Source organism: Chinchilla lanigera, unplaced genomic scaffold (assembly GCF_000276665.1).
Source record: "Chinchilla lanigera isolate Chin_1 unplaced genomic scaffold, ChiLan1.0 scaffold00012, whole genome shotgun sequence".
NCBI lineage: Eukaryota > Metazoa > Chordata > Mammalia > Rodentia > Chinchillidae > Chinchilla > Chinchilla lanigera.
The window spans coordinates 12,322,822-12,346,269 of NW_004955413.1; the positions used below are offsets into that span (position 1 = coordinate 12,322,822).

The 23,448-nt window shown below is 37.1% G+C and overlaps 1 protein-coding gene across 3 annotated transcripts in view; it reads right to left on the reverse strand.

Annotated features, from left to right (window-relative positions):
* The window catches only part of Eps8 (epidermal growth factor receptor pathway substrate 8), a 118,388-nt gene that overhangs the window by 55,121 nt on the left and 39,819 nt on the right, over nt 1–23,448 (reverse strand). For all 3 annotated transcript variants that reach the window (XM_005379018.1, XM_005379020.2, XM_005379019.2), the window contains exons 2-3: nt 9,384–9,463; nt 7,864–7,940 (exon numbers count right to left, since the gene is read on the reverse strand). In XM_005379018.1, the coding sequence (XP_005379075.1) occupies nt 7,864–7,940; nt 9,384–9,445 (139 nt within the window). In that variant the 5' untranslated portion in view covers nt 9,446–9,463. The remainder of the gene's footprint in view (nt 1–7,863; nt 7,941–9,383; nt 9,464–23,448) is intronic.

The window sequence follows — 23,448 nt, forward strand, 5'->3', positions numbered from 1 at the left end:
ATTTTCTAAATTTAAACATGTTGCTTTCACTTAATGTGACACGCTTAAATGTGCCTACAACAGAAAATGAAAGTTTTACTGAACATAAACAAAAGCAACTACAAAAACATAAATTATATATGTAGGCTCCAAATGTTAACACAGATTGTTCAAAACTTAATAATTTTTTGTTTCATAAAACATCAGAAAGCAATAAACTTCATGTGAATTTACTTACACAACTTAGATTAAAAGTTCCATATTCTTTGTCTCAGTATCACTCACTATTATTCCAATAAAGTCGATTTTTGGTTTTGCAGCATTAAAATTACTTAATAAAAACATGCACACTACAAAATTCACTCTCTGCCACCTTTCTTTTTTTGTTTGGACGATGACCTGAAGAAGTATGATCCGTCTGGTCCTACCAAAATAATGTGGTCAAAAAGATAGATCCAGTTTCATCTCAATTTTTCTATTCCAATATAAGAAAACATTTGTTTGTGTCACTGTACTTCACATATCAAAAAAAAAGTGAACAACCATAACTTTTCTGTTTATTAACTGAGGGTTAATCAATATGAGATGTTAACATGGATAATCCTTTTGAGGAAAATCATAAATCTTTAAATATACTACATAATTCAGGGATATATATGATGAAAGCACTTCTAGAAATATTTCAAAATGACTGGCTCATCACATTCTAACTCAGTTTTCATGATGGACTCAACACACGGGAGTACTTCTGCCTCTTTTGATCTGATCTGAGAGTAGCACAAGTAACACGGGTTGCCATGGTATCCAATTAGGAAGCAGTTGCTTTAGGATATTCAAATGCTCACTAGGTCTTTCAGGTAAGTGACTGGCAAACAGATCTGAAGCTACAAATTACTGTATATTGACACTTGTATTTTCTCATTATGCAACAGTAAGACTTCACTTTCCCAGATTTCCTAACAGTTTCTTAACCTCACGACATAATTTGCAGAAACAGAAAGGCTATTCAATAGCATTTGACATCAACCGATCACTCTGCTGACATACAAGGTAAGGTGTCATTTCTAATATTTTAAATGAAAAAACCAAAAACCCATTTTAGCAATTCTGAAACTACTTTCTTTCCCCATGCTGCACAGTGAATAAGATGTACAGTACAGAAAATTACCCTTAAAGGATTCTAAAAATGTATTGATGCCATAAAATGGATTCATGAATAAACCAGATGCCCAGTGATTTTAAGTTAATGAATAAATAAAAGTTAATATTAACATTTTAATGGACAATTTTGAAAGAAGAGTCTTAAAACACAGTTGTAGTGTACTTCTTTTCTATAAGACTCATGTAAACTCACAAGTACAGCTACAATTGTTCTCCTAAATGGAAAAACCTCACTAAAGCCTTAAAGTAGTATAAAAAGCCAGCCTGAAGCCTTCACACCACTCAAGAGTTAGACTCCAATAAAATTCATCACTTTCTTTAATACTGGTTCTCATGCTTGGGTGCCCGTCAGAATGGGCTTAAAATCACACAGGGTGGGTCCTGTCCCCAGAGATTGTCCAGGGATCGGTCTAGGGTACAACCCAGGCTATCTGAATGTACAGCCAAGGTGGAAAACCACTACTCAGAATGGGTAAAATCATCTGTTATATGCTACCTCCTTAAGCATAAAATTTTCCTACCCAAATTAAGAATGTAAATCACAGTGGAATGACATATATACAAGCACAGATCTGGTAGTGCAGTTTGGGGCTTTTAATGTTATGAGTGTCTCAACTCCTAATGTAAGAGTAAATCAGTCTCTCCCCATGTCCCCCGCTTCTGTCTATCCTTCAGAATCAAATATAGCCAGGAATAAACTTACCTGCTTATAGTAACACTTGCATATTTTGCTATTTTTTCTATTGGTTTTTATCCTCTGAGTATATAAAGTTATTAATGGTCAGGTCAGAAACATTATACTCAGATTTTGTTTAACTCAGTACAATTACAACAATATATGGTTTTGCAACTATTACTAAGTACGCAGGTCTAGTATTTGTACCTGATTCCCTTTGATCAGTTCTGCTGCTTATACAGTAGCATCTAAAATAGCTAAAAGTCAGAGATGCAGCTAATACTCACAGGATCACTTTCTCCTTTTGTAAAACCAGGTATTACTTGGAAAGTAAGGACCTGACCATTAGAAAGCAAGTATGTGGCTCTGTTGTGCAATGGATAATGCACTGGACTTCTAGTGAGCTTTGAAAGAAAAAGCATGCTGAAAGCAGCTGTTGCATAGTTCTCCTTCTGACTAAAACAATGGGCTGCCAGGCACAACAACTTTATAAATACAAAAATTTTAACCACAGTGATGAACTCCTTTTTCAACAGATCATGAGTAAGTATGGAGCTTCTACAGAAGAAAGGCGCTGTAGTAAGAAACACTAAGCTATATTACAAAGCTCTCCTCATTAGGCAACTATAATCATAGTTTGCCAAATCAGTATCCAAAGCAAAAGTCTATTTAAAAAGCAAACAAGAAGACAGGTATGGTGGTACACGCCTGTAATCCCAGCCTTCTGGGAGGCTAAGGCAGAAAGATTTAAAGTTTAAAGCCAGCCTGGATAACTGAGTCCCCCACTAAAAAGAAATAAAAAAGGGCTGGGGATACAGCTCGCTGTAAGCCCTGAGTTCAATTCCCAGTACAGCATTTAAAAAATAAATCACTTTTACAAAGCTGCATTAAGAATTAATTTTACAGCCTGATCAAGAACTTATTAAAATGGCTTATTTCATGAGTACAAAATCAGCTGTAGGTTAAGCTGGAAAACTGCCAGGCTGTTTTTGGACCTGCTCTGGCACACTCTACTAAGCTATACGTTGACACTAACGCTGCCCAAAGGCCTGATACTACTTAACTGTGGGCTACTTACTTCCTAAGGAATTTTCAACAAAACACAACATTTTGCTCTGAAGAAGATTTAAATGTTTTTCTCAGTGAGATACACACTGTAAAATAAAAGGACGGGAAAAAGAGAAATAAGCACCACTTGAATGTGTAAGACAATGCTTGGCCCTTCAGTTAGACAGAGTCCAGCTTCGAACGAAGATCAGGAGATAGAGGCAGAAGAGAAAGATAGCTATAAAAAGAAAAATATGTGAGGTAGGTATCTGCTCAGGAAACAGGCGCTTTCAGAACCCTGCTGTGGGAAGGCTGAGGACAGCACCGTGTAGAAATACAGGACAGCTTTTAGTAAACCCAAGTACACAGGAGGTGAGCAGTGTGTAGGTTACTTCGACTCAGTTCTTACCAGGTCCTCCCCGGGAAAATGACAAAAGCTGAAAAAAATACCATTTTTTTAATTTGTTAATATCACAAAAAGTTCAAACAGAAGGCTAAAATGAGACTTGGGAGGCTGCTTGTTATATTTATCTAACATCATTAGGCCTTCTGATAATATAAATATCAATATTACAATAGCTATAACAAAGAACTACTAATTGGCAATTCCATCCAATTGGAGTTTTTCTGCAGAAGATGGTTTTAAGCAGCTGATTACTTTGCCAAATTTTGCAAAATCTATTTTGTAAGAGTTACTTTTCTAGAAAGTTCAGCTATTCAGAACAGCAGAAAACCCATACTTAAGTAAAATAAATCCTCTGCATGGTCCTTAGAGAGCCTGAAATGTACAGTCTGTAATGGGACAGATTCTCAATTCCACACTCAGGATCTATTTCCTAATCAGATTTTGTATTTAGTTTTTTAGCCCACAGATACTGGAAGTCAAGCTAAAAGCAGATGTGTTAATAACAGAGATGGTAGACAGGGTTAGCACATAGCTACACGGGAAAAGTAGACCCAAATATCCCAAAAGCACAACATTCCGAATGATCCAGTGCAAAGGTAAGTGATACAGCTTCAGAGAACAGCACAGTCCTCGAGCAGCTGGCACACCCACAACTCTGAGTCACCAACCAGCACTACAGGTGTCGCACCCAGAGGAAAAAAAATGAATATTTAATACATTTGACAAGTATTTCCCTTAAAAACAATTTCAAATTTTAATGCTTAAAGACTCACAAACATTAGCTGGAGAAATGCACATGAAATTTCAATTCCCTAACACCAGTAGCTACATGAAATATTACTGTCATGAGAGAACTAGAAGGGGAAGAAATGAGTATTTATTTTCCTAAATACAAGTTACACTTTGTCAGAGATGTGATGCAGAACCTTCCACACGCAGGCTTGACAATTTCTTGTACAATAACAAAGCAATGACAGAACAGGGTTACTAAAGCTGCAGCATATGTTAACTATTTTTCTTTAATAGTTTATATATCCTCCCCACAAAAGGCTTTATTGTCATATAAGAGACAATACACCTTACAGAATTTATTTGTCTTTTTCCTATTATGCTATCAAGAGTGATAAGCTTTCAAATATGTGATGAAGGCTATCTCTTCATCTGGTCAAAGCATCACTATGATTATATTTCTAACAGGATCTGTATATCATCATGTTAATATCAAAATACTATATTTGAGGGTCTTGTTGCATCTGAGAACCCAGGACAGAAAGTGATTCTCTGGTATCCTTCCCATTCCCATGATAGGGCTATTATTTCTGTTTCCTCAGACAAATTTACCAGTGTTAGCATCATTTCTATTTTACAGATGAGGAAACAGGAGCCAATAGGTTAAATTATTCGTTCAAAACAGCAGCAATTTGGTGGAGGTGCTCTAACCCATGATACCTCTGTGAGCACACTGACTAGGAGCAATGCATTCCCTTGAAAAGTGTTCTCATGAAAAAGACAAGCTGCAGGAAACCTCTGACAGAGCATCTCACTCACCATTAGAAAGACTCCTGTCACAGTGCCCTAAACAGTATCCTCCTATCACTAGGTCATGTAATACCCACAAAGACAAACTAACTCTTAGGAAATTTATTCAATGGGCTTAATACTTGTGACAGGAGAGTTTGTAAAGAAGACTCATGGATGGTAAAGCAATAAACTACCTCACCAGCGACTTTTCAGTTAGAAAGAGAAAGTTAAGAGTATGTACATGGAGTGGGATGCCGAACATTCCCAAAGCTAAATAAAAGACTTCAGCTGGAATTTACTGCAAAAGTTTATTCAAGAGATGAATATAATTTTCATTGTCATTCTCCCATTTACCTATACACTCCACAGGCATTTACAGTTAACCTGTGCTCTGTAAGAGGGAAGGCACCTTGTGTGTGTGTGTGTGTGTGTGCGTGTGTGTACGGTATGTCTGGAGGGAGTGGTGAATATTGGACCCAGACAGGAATGGAACAGAATGCACACTTCAAAGAACTTGAAACCATCTTCCAGGTCCAATATATTGCTGTCTTTCTTCCTCATAAAAGTGTCTTTGATTTGCCCCCTTTCACCTCATTCTTTATATCCTATGTTCTACTGATACACTGTTCATTTTTATAACACTGCACAAAATGTGTCATATTTTCTTATAATTAGTTTTCTAAATGTTTGTGATTTTGATAAATTATTGAACTACAAAAAGGGGCCTCACACTGCTTTACATGTAAAATGTAGGAAAATGAAAATTTACTGCTAAACACTAAAGCTTTTTAATTCTTGAACCTAAGATTTGATGAAGTCACACTCAACACAGAAAAAAATTAAAATTTACAGGTAAGTTCTATTTTCTATCATCATTTTCTTCTTAGGTCTCTGACAAGAGACTTTGGGGCCTGTGGTTTTATGAGAGGATTAATTACTGCTTACGAATAGTCTTAGAGCTATTATTAGGTGACTAATTTGTCTATATTTCTTAAATCTCTGAGTTCAGCTCTTTCCATGTATACTTATCAAATCCATTTCCAATTTGGCTACAAGTGACCCAAGACAAATTTCACTCCCCCAATTAAAATGTATTAAAGACTGCTCATTACTCATAAGTAATGTTCAGATTCATTAGCATGAGTCTCCGCAGTGTGTTTTGTGTACATTTTCCCAATCTTATTTCCTGCCCGACTGCCTTTTGCTCCCAGGTTAATATCAAACCGCTGGTAGTTCATTAATTCTTTACATTCATTCTACAAGTGGTTACTGAGCATCAATTATGCATGAGCCATTGTGCTAAAAAGCACAGCCAATCCTCAAGTGAGCCAGGCAAATGTGGGCCACTGGCATAGAGATGAGAGTCTAGCTTCCGGAGGTTTCACGCGGCTGGTCACGGCATCCTCCCACCCTCCGCTGTCTGGAGAACACGGCTTACCTTTCAGAGCTCAGCTCAAGCTACAGCTCCTCTGGGAAATCCCTGCTCACGACCCCTCCTCTTAAAAGAGCTGCCGGTTGCCCTGCTCCTGGGAGACACTGCTACCCAAGCAATGGTCAGCCCTTTATTATAATAATGTAGGGACAAGTCTGTCTCACAAAATGGCACATAAGCAATGAAAATCTCTTATTCGTCCTTAACATTAAGGAAAGAACTTGGAAATAGAAACTAGGATGATCATGGCATAGGACACTGATACACTTAATATCTGTCTAGAAACGAAGCATGAAGTAATGACTTTATTCTCACAAAGTTTGTTTTCTTTTTTGATCTTCCTCAAGTCACTGTAGACTATGAGTTCCCTTAAAGTCAGGAATTAGAAAGGCATCATTGGTGCTGTTCTGAGTACACATTAATTACAAAGTATTAGTATGAGTATTAGTATTAATATTAGTATTAGTATTAGTATTAGTATTTACTCACTGCCTCTCTCTAGATCAACAGGCACAAGTACTACATCATGGTGAGAATGACTTAATATGATATTCAAGAAAATTGAAAAGAATATAAATCAGACAGACTGTATATTCTAGTACAGTATTAAATCCATTTTATACATGTATGGTTTATAAATGTAAGGTAGAAAAGGAGCCACAAAAAGTTTAGAATTAATCATTCTTACCACAGCCACAGAGTTAGAAATCTACATAGTATAAAAAGATTCAAAAATTTAGAAAATGGTGTTGGTTCCTTTAGTATATAATAATAAAAGTCTCACCAATAACACTAAATATATACAGTGTTTTCTGCTTGCCAGCCACTGTTTTAAGCATTTTACATTTATTAACTCTTAATTCTCATATCAATGCTACCCTATATCGCCATTATAGAGATGAGCAAAACCAGGTCCATACAGACATGGGAAGTAATTTGCCCAGAGCTAATGAATGATAGAACTGGATGTAAACCTAGGTAGTCTACTTTGAGAAACTTTTCTACTAACTGTAACACCATCCTAATTCTTTATTGTTCAATACTAAAAGGCTATGCAGACCCTGAACAATTAAGCACCATCTTAAACATATGTGATATATTCCAAGAGTCCTCAACTTCCCTATACTAACTTCTACCTACATTACACCAGTATCCAAAGTTTAAAAAATTATGTACATAAAAGACAAACTAGAGTGGGTACTGGAAGTTAGTGATACATTAGAGAAAAAGCTTGACTATTTTATAGTACAGAAAGAAACTATATAAGGTGCTAGTCTTGCTACAATAGTACTTAAAGTTCAAGAGCTAAAAGAAAAAAGTTCCACCATCAGTCAGCCCGTAACTAAATGGATCAGTCACAAAATCAGCAAACATACTGCAAATAACAAATAGAAAAACTCACTGATTGGTGCCATGCAAAAGATTTCTGAAACCACTGCAATACATTTTATCTTTCAAACTGTATGGCAGAAACACAGTTCACAGCTGTGGAACCCTCTGTGAAAACTCTTTTTTAAAATAATCCTTACTTAGCCATCACTACTTCATTCCAAATAATATACTAGCGTATGGATACAAACTATGACCTTGAAGATATAAATTCATGAAAAGTGGTGAAAAGCAGACATGAGATAGACATACCATAAAGGGCCTTTGCACTTGTTTTTGAACTGTGTTCTCTGTCCATCTGGGCATAGGTGGGCGATGATCCGTAGCCACTGTAATTAAACATGGTCATTGTGTTGGGTTAAAGTCCAAAATAAGTAATAAAAATTCAGAATTAGAAAATAAAAATTCCAGGGTGCTATCATCACTGTGTGTTTTGAGAAAAACATACTGAGTTTATACTGAGTTTGCCGAAGTGAGCAAGATCCCGCTCCGGTGAGTGGGGGATAAGCAGAACATAAACCACATGATCCCAGTAAGGACAGAGGTGGTGCAAATCACAGTCTTCTCCAATGCTGATTCAGACTGTAGCCAAGAGGATTCATCAAGGTTGGAACTGTCTGACGGAAGTGTAAATTTCTCATACCCAGTCAAGTTCCAAGTGATAATACAGGGGTGAAACATTCCCAGAGATTTAAACTGCAAAGGAAGAGACACTGTCTTCATAAATACTTAATCTACATATCACTTTGCATTGAATTTGACTCACTTTACCCTCCATCTTTGCCTCTTGTTACTAATATGTTAAGTAAAGTAAAAAATATTTATTTGTATTTTATTCATTTATTAAGCTCTAAAACCTAGAAAAGGTTGTGGAAGGGGGACACTTTCAATAAGACAAACAAAATAGCTATGACAGAATGTGGTGTCTGGGTAGAAAACTCTTGGACAAGACAGGTAAGATCAGCAAAGAACTAACTTTTCATTAGCATATACAGGAAGACTTCACCACCAAGTTGACATATAAGCAGAAAGTAACAGAATGGAAAGAAGCTCAACAGACAGGTGGAGAACCCAGTGAGGGAAAGGTATGTGAAGCTGGCTGGAGACACTGCGTGGTATCTGAGGGAAAATGCATTGAGAAGTGCCCAGAATAGATGACTGACTGGAGAAGCACAGGTGGATCCAGGGCTAAATTTTCATCCCCTAAATACAGCGAATATTATCTGTCCTGAAATAATGAGTGAAATACATATCACCATGGCCAATATCAAATAACAACTTCAGGCACATTGTAGAAAACACTGGCCACTTGAGTCAGATTTGTGATTTCAACTTATATATGGAACCACTGGAAATGGTTTGCTTGCCTGATTTTTGTTTTGTTTTACAAAATGGTAAATATCTTGAAGGTTTGAACCAAATGATGTTTAACTCTTCTCAAATGGCAATGTTTTACAGACATCAGAATGCTGCAAAGAAACTCTAAGCTCTAAGTAGAGTATACAACCACAAAAAGCAATAAAATGTAAAATACCAGATCAAAGCATCTTATAACTATGAAACCGTATCACAGACAGTGATATTACTTAACTGTCTCATTCCTACAAGACACAGTAAACTTTTAATGACAACATGCATTAGTACTAAAAGGATTAATGAGGAATGAACTCCATAAAGAAATACAATTTAAGCTTTTAATTAAAAATATAAAAAATTAAAACTACCAAATCTAATTGCCCCAAAACAAATTAAATATAAACCTTTCAACTTACTTCATTTGAGATGGGTACATTCCAAAACCACTGGGATGGTTAGAAATATGACCATTCATCATGGCTCACTCGCTTATGCTCTAAAAATAGAAAGGCACATCGATTAGAGGTAATAGAAGGGTTATGATGTCTTAGTCTCAAATCTCACCCAACAAATATGAGTCATTGACATGAATGATGTTAGAGATGTAAACAAAGATCTCCACCCTCAAAGAGCTCGGGCTCCAGAGGAAGAGATAAACATATAAACAAAGATCCACCAGGCATTTAATGCTAATGTACTAACACTGTAAACAAATTTAGGTGGGCAAAAGAAAAATCTAAAAGACAATCTTGAGTCTTCTAGATATATGTTTGATTCTATATCCTATCCAAGGTTATAACTGTCAACTTTATAAGATATCATTCTGTCTATTATTTCATTCTGAAAGTAATGCATACTAAGTTTAAAAAAACTAGCAAAAATACAGAAAAGTATAAAGAAGGAAAAATATTATCCAGAGCCCTATCACTTAACGACAACTATAAAAGAACATGCTTAGCATGTATGAGGCCCTGGGTACCAAAAGATAGAGTAAATAAAATAAAAAATAAACATTTTATATAATAAAATATTATCTGTTTATATTTGGTGTTTGTTTATATTATGTTTATAAAATAAACACCAAATAAAATAAACATTTCACATCCATGTTGCTTCCAATGTGTAATTTTCTTTCTTCCATTTCTTATTTCTTCCTTCCTTCAAAGCATATTTGATAAAATCCTGTACAAATGCTTGGACATGTTTTTTTGTTTTTTTTTTCCCCCCCGAGAACGTGTTCATTTATACCTTCCTTTTACTTTTCACAAGAACATGACTTTAAAAAGCAACACTAAATGTTTAACTCTACAACCATTTTTACATCCATTTTACAAGTGGAATAAATTTTCATTTGGCAGGATAAGTAAGAATAAGTAAGACTTTCCTAGTCCCAAACAGAATGGCTTTTTCTTTCTTTTGTCTAGAGGATACTGCTCCACCTGATTTACATCAGGTACATTGTGTCCTCCTGAACTCTGTGTCACTAAACTCTTTTAGATCTTGTCTTACTTTTCTGACTTTTGAATTTTCACATAAATGACAACTGAGAGTCAGGCTACACCACGCCTTTACTATATAAGACAAGGGCAAGGGTGGTAAAAGGTTAAACAGAGATTGACTATTTTGGGGCAGGTACTAAAACAGATGCTGGGACAATTATGGTGAGCAAAATAGGTATGGTCCCAGCTATAGGACCAATAGCCTAGTGGGAAAAATAACATTCAATGCATAAATACAAAGTAATAAATTGCAGTTATCATTTCAAAGGGAAAATTCAGGGTGCTATAAGAGCATAAAATCAGGAAAAAATACAGATGGAAAGGGCATTACAGAAATGATGTTCAAGACCCAGTAGCCTCACGTTCATTCTCATTACTCAGATCTCAGTTCAAAAAACCAAACCGCAAGGGAAATACTTCAAAAAATCAACAACTGGGATCTCATTTTACTGAAAAGTTTTTGCACATCTAAAGAAATCATCAGCAGAGTAAAAAGAAAACCCACAAATTGGGAAAAAATTTTAGTTGGCTGTCCCTTGGACAAAGGTCTCCTATCTAAAACATATAAAGAACCAAAAAACATTAACCTCCCCAAATTCAAAGACCCAATCCTAAAATGGGCAGCTGAGATGAATACACACTTCTCAGTTAAAGATATACAAATGGCAAATAAATACATGAGAAAATGTTCAACATCATTAGTCATTCAAGAAATGCAAATTAAAACAACATTGAGATTTTATCATACCCCAGTAAGAATGGCTACCATTAAGAAATCAACCAATAACAAATGCTGGTGAGGCTGTGGAGAAATAGGAACTCTTCTCCACTGCTGGTGGGAACGCAGACTGGTGAAACCACTGTGGAAATCAGTGTGGAAATTCCTCAGCAAACTAGGTCTAGAGGTCCCATTCAACCCAGCGATTCCCCTTCTGGATATTTTCCCAGAAGATCTGAAAACATCATATCACAGTGATATATGTGCACCCATGTTCATAGCAGCACAATTTGTAATTGCTAAATCATGGAAGCAACCCAAATGTCCATCCACTGAGGACTGGATAAAAAAATTGTGGCTTTTTTATATAATGGAATATTACTCAGCTATAAAGAAAGAGACACTTGAGGCTTTTTAGGTAAATGGCCACAACTAGAGAACATACTCATAAGTGAAATAAATCAGACCTGCATGTGTAAGCAAAGTATTGTCTCAATAGTGTAAGAACCTGAAAGAGTGAACAAAAATTAGGAAGTATGATAAACATTGTGAAATGAAAGGAAACTGCTCAAAAGAGTAACTTGGATGAGGGAAAAGAGAAAAGAAAGAAGAGGAAAATTATGTATATATGCATATATAGGATAGCTAACATAGTTGTACTACTGACTTATATCACTTTATTGAAAGGAACAGTTAATGATTAATTATTTGATCAATCTTGCATGTCTATATTTGTTTTCCTGAGTAACCACTTTGAAGTTATCAATATGTAATACAACAACCACTGTTAATTCCCTGTTACCTTGTCTGTAATTCAGTATTGCTTGTACTATCCTTGTACTACTTTGTAAATGGTTGTCTGTTTGTTAATATGTTTTCATTCTTGTACTTTTAAAAGGAAAAAAAAAAAAAAAGAAAGAAAAAAAAATCTCAGTTCAATCACAATATCCAGGAAAACTTTTACTAACAACCCTGAGTAAACACAGTCCTACCATTAAACACCTTCCACATGATAAGCAATCTCTTCAAAGCATTATTCAACAATATTTCATTTGTTTAAAGTAATTCCTGACTTCTCCAGACTATTAGCTCTAAAAAGTGCAGCGATTTTGGTTTGATGACTGCCTGTAACAGAATGTGTTCATTAAATAGTTATTTGAAGAAAGGGAAACCCACATTCCTCTGCCTCAAAAACATATCACAGCTTTAAAAAAACTTAATTCATAAGAACAACAGTAAACAATTAAGTCCCAATTTCTGAGGCTCTGTTTCAAACCCCATAAGAGGGTTTGACAAGGGAAAAGCTGTCCACATTGCTGTAACTTTTTGGAAGGGCTGGTACTACTAGATGTAGCTATTAAAGAATAGTTAGGGTTTGTAAAGATCCTTCAGAACACCCAGCTAAGGAGTCGAAGGAGTTAAAAGCGTGCCATCTCAAAATATGAGGAACTGGTATATTAAGTATTTCAAACTGAAATCACTTGGCAAACCGTAACTTTTGCAAGGGTGACAGCCTGTCATTTTCTACATGCGGCAAGCCACAAAGACTCTTCTGAGAGAGAGGTCTCTCACACATCAAGGCTAAAAGCCAGTCTCGATTACCAGAGACTGCTAACTGGGGCTACCATGAACCTGAACAGATAACTCTGGAGTCACCCTCCCCTTCCTCTAGCTTCCACACTCCCCTTGCCTGACATATCTCAGCAGCACCCCTAGAATCTACTCCCCAAGCCCAGATCCATGTGCCCTATCCTGCCTCCACAGATTTACTATTCTTTTGTCCAAAAAATATAAAGCAACATGCTTTGTTCTTTTCTTCATACTTTTTATAAAGATCCCTGTGTACATTACAATTAATAAAACCTGCACGCTTGTCTCTTGCTAGTCAGCTCTTGCACGGTTCCTAGATTGGGTCAAAAAGCCCAAAAGCGAACTAAGGTTATGTGGATAGAGTGGATAAAAGAGGGACTCCCTTCCTTACCGAGCAAAGAAATACTGGCGTTTTCCCTAGGTAAGTACTACATTCATAAAATCATGTTTACTACACTGCTGCTTTCTTTGTGTGTTTGTTTTTTCTTCTTCAATTTGTACTTAAGAAACAACCAGTGCTACGATGGCAAACCAATTCTCCATGGGAAAGATCACTACTGGATTTCCACATGTAGTTATTATCACTATGACAAATTTCAAGCTACCAATACTTTAATGGCAGCTTACAAAATTCTCAGTTTCACAATTGTCTCTCACAAATCTACAGCATCCAACTAGAGCACATCACTGCTGTGTTCTGGCACTGGGACCAGCAGAGCACTGGAATCGCACACTATGATGGATCTAGAGCAAATGGGGCTGAGACACAGACCTTCACAGTGAGGCACTGACAGGCAAGTCAGTTAAGCTTCTGTCTTCATTTTCTTGCCAGGAAAATAATTTTGGTCTTCCTAGTTCACGGGGCAGCATAAAGATCAAATGAGTCAGATGTGGAAGTTTGTTCAAAAGTTTAAAAAAAAATGGGAAGAAGAAATGCTCTTTCAAAACAAGCTGGTTCATTCAGTACGTAAACCAAGCCCCCAGGGTTTGTGCTGATTTTGATCTGGTTTGCATTTTAAAACCACATCAGCTAGTTCTAAGGAAAAGTGATAGCCACAGCAACTCATCTTTTTGTGTTTAATTCTTCATGACAGGCAAATAAAAGCAGGGCTTGTGTTTTGCCATAAAATAGTGATCTGTTGTTCTAGGAACATCAGGAAGAAAAGGGAATAGAAAATGTCAATTTGCTAAACTGAATTTTAAATATAGAAATTGGTCTCATTGGGCCGTCATGGTTTCACTTGTCAACCTGCTGATGGGCAATAACGGGGTTTTCAAATAGAGTATTTAAATGTAGCATTTATAGAGCATACCTTGCAAAGGAAACAATTACAAATATTTGTCTTTTTTTTCCTTTAGCCTTTTAAAAGATGAAACCAATTTATACGTATGTAGACTATACTTATATTTCTTTTTTAAAAAAATTAACTCTAACTAAAAAAAAACTAGGTGTTTTTCACAATCTATTAAAACAGCTAAAAAACTGGGACAAAGGTTTATCACTTTAAGGACCCACAAATGCAGTTAATCTTACCAGATTTACTCCTTAATTCTACTAAAAGTATACAATAAAACCATCATAATAGCTTCCAACTATTTGATTTAAAATGAGCTCCAGTTTCCTTATGAACACACTTTTTAAGTCATGGTTACCATAATTTCTCTTATTTTCCACATAAAATAACATCCTTTGGCAACTACAAAGATAAAACTGAGAAATTTAAGATCTACATTAAACACACCAAAGATGTTAGTCATTGCAATTATCAAAGCAAAGTAAATAGAACATGTGAAAATCACTGTAGGAAGAAATAAATTAGGCTACAATAAAGCTACATCAGCAAGTTAAATCTGTCTTAGAAACTTTTAAGCTTTGTAAATATAAATAAATAAATGAAATTTTAGAGTCTTTTCTTTGCTCTTTGTTGCATCTGATATCAATTCTCAAGCTGAAGAATTAGTATATAGTCATGACTCAACATGAAAATACTATCTACCCACATACAATGAGTAGTTCTGGGCATATTGAGCTATTCTCCAAATGCCTTGGTTCTCTCAAAAAATACCACTGAGTTTTTGTATATTAAAGTGTTTGCGTGAGTTTGACAAAGAATCTTGAAGTATCTCCACCTAGATTTCAATGTAATTTGTATCTTACAACCAAGAAAGATAGTTATTATCAGCATTTAGGCTTTTAGTTTAATGTCTACCAAAACTTTGTAACACTGTCTACCAAAGATTTTGCTTAAAACATTAAAAAATTTATATATACTGTAGACTCCCTAAATTATGACACCATTCTATTTCCTGCAATATAGAACAATCATTTTTTATTTTCGCTTGAGAGCACATTCAAGAAAGATGTCACTATTTTTCCAGGATTAATCTAAGAGTTCACTCACTATCACATGAAATTGCAGCCTAATTAAAAGTGTAGCTAAGTCCTGTTGTTTTTCTTAATGAAATTTAAAATTTTTTAATCATTTTAGATTTTCAGAAAAGTTTTATGACATAGAAAGTTCCTACATGTTCCATTTCCTTACTGTTAACATTATATGTCAGTATGGTATTTTGAAACAACTAATGAATCAATAGCAATAGTTTATTATTCACTAAAATTGATACTTTATTCTGAGTTATTCTAGTGTCTTTTCTGTTCCATGATTCTATCCCCAAATTTGTATTACATTTAGTCTCTGTGTTTCATTACGTTCCTCTGGACGGTGGAACCTCTCAGATTCTCCTTGCTTGGGATGAGCACAGTAGTCTCCTGGGAGTGCCATGACAACTTATCACAAACTGGCTTAAAACCACAGAAATGTATCCTCTCCTCTCACTGCTCTGGAAGCTGGAGGTCCACAAGTGAAGTGGCAACAGTGCTAAATTCTGTCGGAAACCTCTGAAGATGCTTCTGATGGTTGCTGCATTCCTTGGCGTAGCTGAATCACTGTAATCTCTGTCTCCATCTTCACGTCGCCTTCTGCTATGAGCATGTCTCTCTGTCCCCAAATTTCTCTTTGTTAGGCATAATAGTCACTGGATTTGGGTTCACCTTAATCCAGTACGACCTCATCTTAATTACATCTGCAAAGCACCTATTCAAATGGAGTCACATACATACATACAGCAGGGTGTCGGGTAACATATCTTATGGAGGGGCCTAATTCAACCCCCAATAACCTTGAATCCTCCTAACAAGGAGCACTGTATTCTGTCACTCTGCGGAGTCTTGCTCAACTGAGGTTTAATCTAATGTTTTTCCTCTTGGTAAGACAGACCACAGAGGGAATGGGTCAATCTCATCACAGCGTACATCCAGGGTATATGTGATTACCATGACTCATTGCTGTTCGTGCTCACTCTGATCACTGTCTGGGGTGTCATCTGGTCTTCCCATTAGGAAGGGGCTTCCCTCTCTCCCACACACAGTATCTGGAAGGAGGCATTAGGCAGAGCTACTTAAGGGTCTGGGCTACGTTCCACCTCCTGGAGGAAAGCGTGTCTGCTACAGTTATTTGGAATTTTCCACATGGGAGATTGGTCTAGTCTCCACATTTATGCATTTATCTATTTCGCAATTTTTAAAATTAAATTGAAATGACAGGAAAGCAAAAGATGATTCAGATGCATCAGATAAAAACTTTCTTCTTTTTTTTTTTTTTTTTGGTTTTTTTCCGGTACCGGGAATCAAACTCATGACCTTGCACTTGCCAGGCAGGCACTGTGCCACTGAGCTAAATCCCCAGCCCCCAAAAACTTTCAATTATTTCTCTTCTGTAAAACTCCTATTTCAGCTGGTTCACAAAAGATCTAAGCACTATGTATAGAATACCAGTTAAAAGAGTAAAAAAGACAGACAGCAGAAGAAATCAGGGCATGAGTTAGATTCAACCTTTAACAAAAACCTTGGCTAACATTACCAAAAGATGAGCAGAATCCTACAAAGTAAACACCATCTGAAAGGTTCAAATCTTCCTATAAGTAAAAAGTTGTTGGGTATGAATTTTCATAAGGCACAGGATATTCACTATGGGCATTTTCTCCCAGGAGGAGAATAAAACTAGAACTTTTCTGCCAATTCAGTTTTCAACTGAATACATTTCAGGAAATAACACTTTGGAAGGAGAAGAAGAAAAATTTATCTATCCACTCCACTCCATGCCCTCGTAACTTTTTTCAAATGTCTACTTTTGGAAAATCAGTCTCAAGCGTTAGTAATCGCTGACATTGCTTCATGCACTCATAGGTGTGGCTTTTTCAGAGGTGGCTGGATCTAGAATGTGTGATGCTGGAATTGATTCATGATGCAATCGTAGGATCCAGGATACTAGGGTGAGTGCTACCCACTCTAAGTAGCCTGGATAAGATATAAGGGTCAGAAAGAGCTGCGGCCATCCCTTGTTGCTTTGCTATCTTCTGCCCACCATAAATTGTTCATCCTCTGCAACGCAACCCTGCCTTAGAGCCAGCCAGTCATGGACTGAAACTTCTACAAACTGTGAGCTAATTAAACCTTTCCTCCCTTTAACTTTGAGTGTCAGGTATTTCATCTCAGCAGCGACAGAAAAGTAAGACAGACAGACATGCTCCAAACCTTAGTGGCAAAGTTCCTACATTAAATTTTGTGTCATAAAACAGGACATGACGAAAACCACTGAGAAAGGAAGGCTCACAAAAAGAAACATTTTTACCGCCAGGTTTCCTTTTTGTGTACTAGTGACAGCTGCTAAATCAGTACAGTTAAACACAGTGGTTCAACAAAGACAAACACAGCTACCAGGGCCTGATGTAACCCAGCCAGGAAGCCAGAAAAACATGCTGTAAAACCTTGGGTGAGTTTGAAACTGTTGAATTTGAATTTCATTCTGATGTATTAAATGGCCTCTAAAAATAGTAAATCACAAAACATTCCAAGGACAGTTATAAGGATTTTGAACCCACAGTGAGATGTAATAGTTTAATATTTAACCACATAGTCACATGATTACCTCCGCAGCTTTACTCAGAGCAAAGGACATTGGCTATAAACAAAGTACTGAAGGCTTCACTTTGTATTTTTAGTACAACTCCTTACCTGGATCAATGTTTTACAAAATGAACAATGTACTCTTATAAATAGTTACACACTACAAAGAGGGAAGTGTCTCTTTTAAGCAACGGGTGTACTGAATTCTTTCTACTTTTCCAAATCAAATTACCTCAAGGTTAATTGAAATAAAAACTTGATTGTTAAAACTAAATAAAACTGTTTTTTAAACAATGGGATTCTATTTTTAAAAAGCGAAATATAGATTATAATGCAGATTTAGACTACATCAAAATTACTTCTTATATATTTTATAAAAAGCTATTTTATATCTCAACTTCACCTTTTCCTGCTTATTCTAATACTCAGTGATTACCTTAATAAGAGAACACAAAGGTATCATAGCTTATCAAGAATTTTTCTTGTCTTTTTGAGACAGGGTCTTCCTATGCGGTTCAGGCTAGCCTTGAGCTCAGTTTGTAGCCCAGGCTGGTCTCGAACTCGCAATGATCCTGCTGCCTCAGCCTCCCAAGTGCTGGAATCGCAGGCGTTCGCCACCACACCCGGCTTATCAAGAATTACTGTTGCAATTTGTCTGTTCTCTTTTAATAACACCTGGCTTTGTATACCCAATTGCTAGCACAGAGAGTAGATGGGGGCCTGCTTTAAGTATCAGAGTGTATCAATTCAACACGTATAACTATAAATCTGTGGAAAGTTCCAGAATGCATAAAACTCTCAAATCATTCTTTACTCCTTATTCCTATTATTCCGAGCCTGTTAACATTTTGTTCACATAGATTAAAATGTACTCCCTTCAAAATACCATTTTTCATTCATCTCCAAGAAAGGGGAAGTCCTGATATGCTATTTGAAGCAAAGACAAAATGAAACAAAACAAAAATCAACGCCATTAATTGTCTCCATGTGGCTGAATATAAAAATAACTGAGATTATCAGTGATGATCCTGCAAGAGGACAAATCTCTGGCATCTTATCCAACTTGAAGAAAAACTAGGACTAAAAAACAAAACAAAAAAAAATTGAAAACTTTCCTTTCTTATGCAAAAATCTTAGTAGGGAAAGTCCTTTTCACAGGCAGCGCAAAGACAGCAGAACAGGGTTCCAGGGAAATAGGGAAAGGGTGGCTCTGCAGAACAAAATCTCCCTCTAAATAAAGGAACCATACATGAACCAAAGAAAGCCAAATAAAAGTTTTCAGAAATGTCTGGGACAGTGAGCAAGAGAGACATCAAAATGATCATTTACAGGGCAATAACACACACAAAAACGCAGAATTCAAGATGGCCCCTTGGGCTGGGAAGGGCCGGGTGTTGGGGCATAAAAGCCTCCCTTCACAGGCTGTAAGATCTGAGCTGAGGAAGCTGCAGAGAAAAAGCAAGCAAAGGCAAGCAGGGCTTGGTTCCCAGGGAATGCGCTAGCTGTGTGGAATGACTGCAGGATAGCTTAAGGGGCAGGGAGTAGGAAGGATGAGGCTGGAGTGAAGGGAGCACACAAGGCAAACCACCAACACAGCAAATGTTTGTGTTTATCTATGTAAATACTATTCACAATATGCTATGAATATATTTCCTTTTGCGTGCAACCTTTCGTCTTTTATACTAATTTTTTCAACCCACCTCTTAGTTTTTCTAGGTATCCCTAATTCCAACCCTTCACTCCACTAGGCATGGATGCCTCCCTCCCAAACATCTCATCCCAGTGTCCTCTCTCATTTACCTTCCTTGGCCTCCCTCCTGCAGCTGCACACTTCCGGCTACATCTGATTGGTTACTCTGAGGCCTCGTGCACACCCTTCCGGTGGGGTCCAAGCCACCCTGTGCACCTTGTCTCCTTTCTCCTGCCTCAGACCCTTGCTTCCTGCTTTCCTGCTTTGACTTTTCTTTCTTCAATTTGATAGAGCAAGTACTTCAGGACCTTCCTTTAAACATGATCTAGAGTCTGCCCTGATTTCAGATTGCACTTTGGTTTTTCGCCATACGTTTTGAAGCCTTTGCTCTTCGGTCTCCAACGCTACTGCCGAATGAATGTCAGCGACCTTTCTGATTCTGTCTTCTGCACGGGGTCTATTTTCTTCTTTCTGGAGTTTTAGGACCTTCATTCCCCTCCCCTCTTGATATTCTGAAATTTCTACAGGTGGACACAAGTGAGTTTCTGAACTGACACACTGGAAACTCAATAGGCCTTTTCTAATTTGAAAGTCATTGTCCTACAAAGTCCAGAAAATTTTCATGTGTTACTTCTTTGATGCTTCAGTCATCTTTTCTTTTTTAAAATTTCAATTGTTCAGAGTAAAACTTCTGGGAGAAAGTATCTACTTTTCCTGTCTTTTCTCTACTTCCTGAATGGTTTCTTCCAGTTTACCATAAAAAAAAAAGCTTCAGGGCTTCTAGATTGCTCACATTTATCCATAAGCTTTCTAGGGTTGGTTTGTCAAATGGGCTTCTACATTTTTAAGACCCTTTTACTGTTATTTGGTGTGGAGAAAGTAGAATACATGTATGTGCTTAGTCAGCCATTTTTTGTAGCACAGTGTAATTGTCTAAGCATTAACTATTTGCTAATGAAAAACCTAGGAGCAAAATTCAAGTCCCCTCTAATACAAACTTGAGAGGCTCAAGTGGACTCCAAAATATGAGTACAAGTTTATACTAAAAATAAGGGTAGCATAACAGCCTGGGTAAAAGTAACACAAAAAAATAAAGGAAATTTACATTTAAGTCAGCTGATACTGTGGCAGTGCATATCTGACTAAGTCTTGTTATTACAACAAATGATGTTTTCTAATTCTAGAAAGGAAGCAGTGCAAAAGTACATGAAGGAGGCGATATCATGTCAATCAGGCACTAGTGTTGATAAAGAAACTTCATGTCAATCAGGCACTAGTGTTGATAAAGAAACTTCATGTCAATCAGGCACTAGTGTTGATAAAGAAACTTCATGTCAATCAGGCACTAGTGCTGATAAAGAAACTCACTGCTTTCCTAAAAATTAAATCATGCCTTTAAAGTGTAATGCCTAGAGCTGGGCATTGTGGTGCACACCTATAATCCCGCATTCGGGAGGCTGACATAAGGAGGCTGAGGTAGGAGGATCGTTGCGAGTTCGAGGCCAGCCTGGGCTACAAAGTGAGCTAGAAAGGCCAGCATAAACTGCACACTGACACCCTGTCTCAAAAAGACCCCCAAGAAAACAATAAAAGTAAAAAAATAAAGTATAATGCTTAACGTAAGTGCATGATGCCTAAATGAAACCTGAAATTCCCCCCTCTGTAAATAACTGCTAATTTACTTATCTTGACAATTCAAATTTTTCAAGAGAAGGCTATTTAAATAGAGTTGAGAACAAATCCTTTGTGAACTGTCCCAGCACAAAAGTATACAACTCTCTGCATTAGTCTTAAAAGTCAAGTTGCCTATAAAAGCAGTACGAAATTTTCTTGAGTTTATATACCTCTACCATCACAAAAATTTAAAAAGAGCAAAAGTTAAGTCCAGTGGTTAAAATTTAAGGCTGTTGAAGTCATATTCTCAAATACCAGTAAAGTTCCATATACGAGTGGGGGGATAAATTTAAATATATCTTGCTATTTCACTATTGTAAAATAAATAGCGTTCATGTACTAAGTATATAAAGTATGTTAGCCACTGTGCCAAGCACTTTGATGTATTATTTTGCTTAATTCTTCCCACCTTAGCAGGTTATCAGAACCTCCTAATCCCTTTTTACTAAGGAATCTGGGACTTATAAAAGTTTTAAGTAAAGGGACTTGACAATGACACCAACAGCTAATGTATATCACAGCTAAGATTTGACCCCAACTCATGTTATGAACCACTACTCTGCACAATACAACCTTGATGACACCATCATGCACCGACCAGCACAGCAGCTGAGCGCAAGTGCTTGAAACTCGAAACACTGCTAATGTCACTGGGGACTGAATTTTAAATTTTATTAAACTAGCTTCAATTTAAATGCTAACAGCCACAGTGGCTAATGGTTACTGTTCCACGTAGGGTAATTCTAGATATTAAAGACACAGTCAACAAAACAAACACAGTTCCTGCTATGGCTTGGATAAGCATCCCAGGTTCACCTGTCTGTGGTGCTGTGGGGAGGTGGCACTTCTGCGGGTGGGACCTAGCAGAGAAATGTGGGTCATCAGGGGCGCGGCTTTGAGGCACATACTGACAGCCAGCCCCTTCCTGTCCATCTCTTTGCCTGCCGGCTGCCCTGAGCATTTTCCTCTGCCAGGGCTCCCACCCTGATACACAAGGCTAACACAGGCCTAACAGCAACAGAGCCAACGAATCATGGACTCAAAACCTCTGAAACTGTGGGCCAAAATAAACCTTTCCTCTTTATAAACTGTTTATCCCATGCTGTTTGTGACAGTGATAGAAAGTGAGGAGCACTGTGTTTCTCTCCATGGAGCTCAAAATCTAGGGTGAGAGCAACATGAAATATGTAAACTCACGTAGAATATTCTAACTTGTTTTGATTGCTTAGAAGAGAAAAACAGAGAAGACAGTAGTTAGAAGGACACAGACTCACACAGAGTCAAACCAAGCTAGCTACTAGGTACATCTGAAATAAACGAGATTGAGATTCATTTCGAAAACATTATCTCAAGATTACCCCATTTAAAAGCCACAATGATTGGTGAACATTTAAAATAGAGACTTTAGCTGGGCATGGTGGTGCCTGCCTGTAACCCCGACACTCAGGAGGCTGAGGCAGGAGGACTACGAATTCATGACCAACCTGGGCTAGGTAACAAGTTCAAGGCCATCCTGAATTGCATAGTAAGACCCTGTCTCAAAAAAAAAAAGGATTATATATATTTGTTAAAGTGCTTTCAATGTTTCTAGATTGGTGTCTAAAAAAGCACTTTATTGACAAAGAAACTTATTCAAAAATATTTTGAACAAGAATGTTGTTCTTTATCCTATTTCAGGTTAACAGTTTGAATATAAACAATAAAAGGTAGGCAAATAGAGATGAAGGAGCATAAAAAACAAAAGAGCAAAGCACACAAAACACCAATTTTAAGTACATCAAGTTTAAAAGCCTGCATCTGATGAGCTAAAAAGTGAGAGAAAAACAACTGCACTCCTGTTCCTCTTGGGCAGCACGGGAGCTTTTTATAGTAGCATGTCTACTTTTGGGACAGTGTCAATATATAAACCCCCCAAAACACTGCCAGAAATTACACTCCTGAACTTGAGTACCTGGAATTGAAACAGAGCAAAAACATTACACTCTATGGTGAATTAATGCATTTTTTAAAAAGCTCTTTGAAGCAGTAGTGCAGTAGTGGACAGCAGAATCATTAAAAACTCAGGTTCCTGGACCGTACTGTGGGGATTTTTGTTTGGGAATTTAACGTGGATTTGTTTGGGTAAGCAGGCTATTTGAGGTCAAAAGGAAGAGGCTATTTGAAGACGGAATTAGCGCTAGGGCTGTGAATGCCACATTTGCATTTCTTTCTTTCCATTCCCACTGTCCCTATTTCTAAGTGACTAGAGAAAAGGTTAATAAGCTGAAGGAGGGAAAACTTGGGGAGAAGTGAATCTGACTGAATTATAAAATGCGATGCTCATAAGAAAACGAGGTTTAGGGCT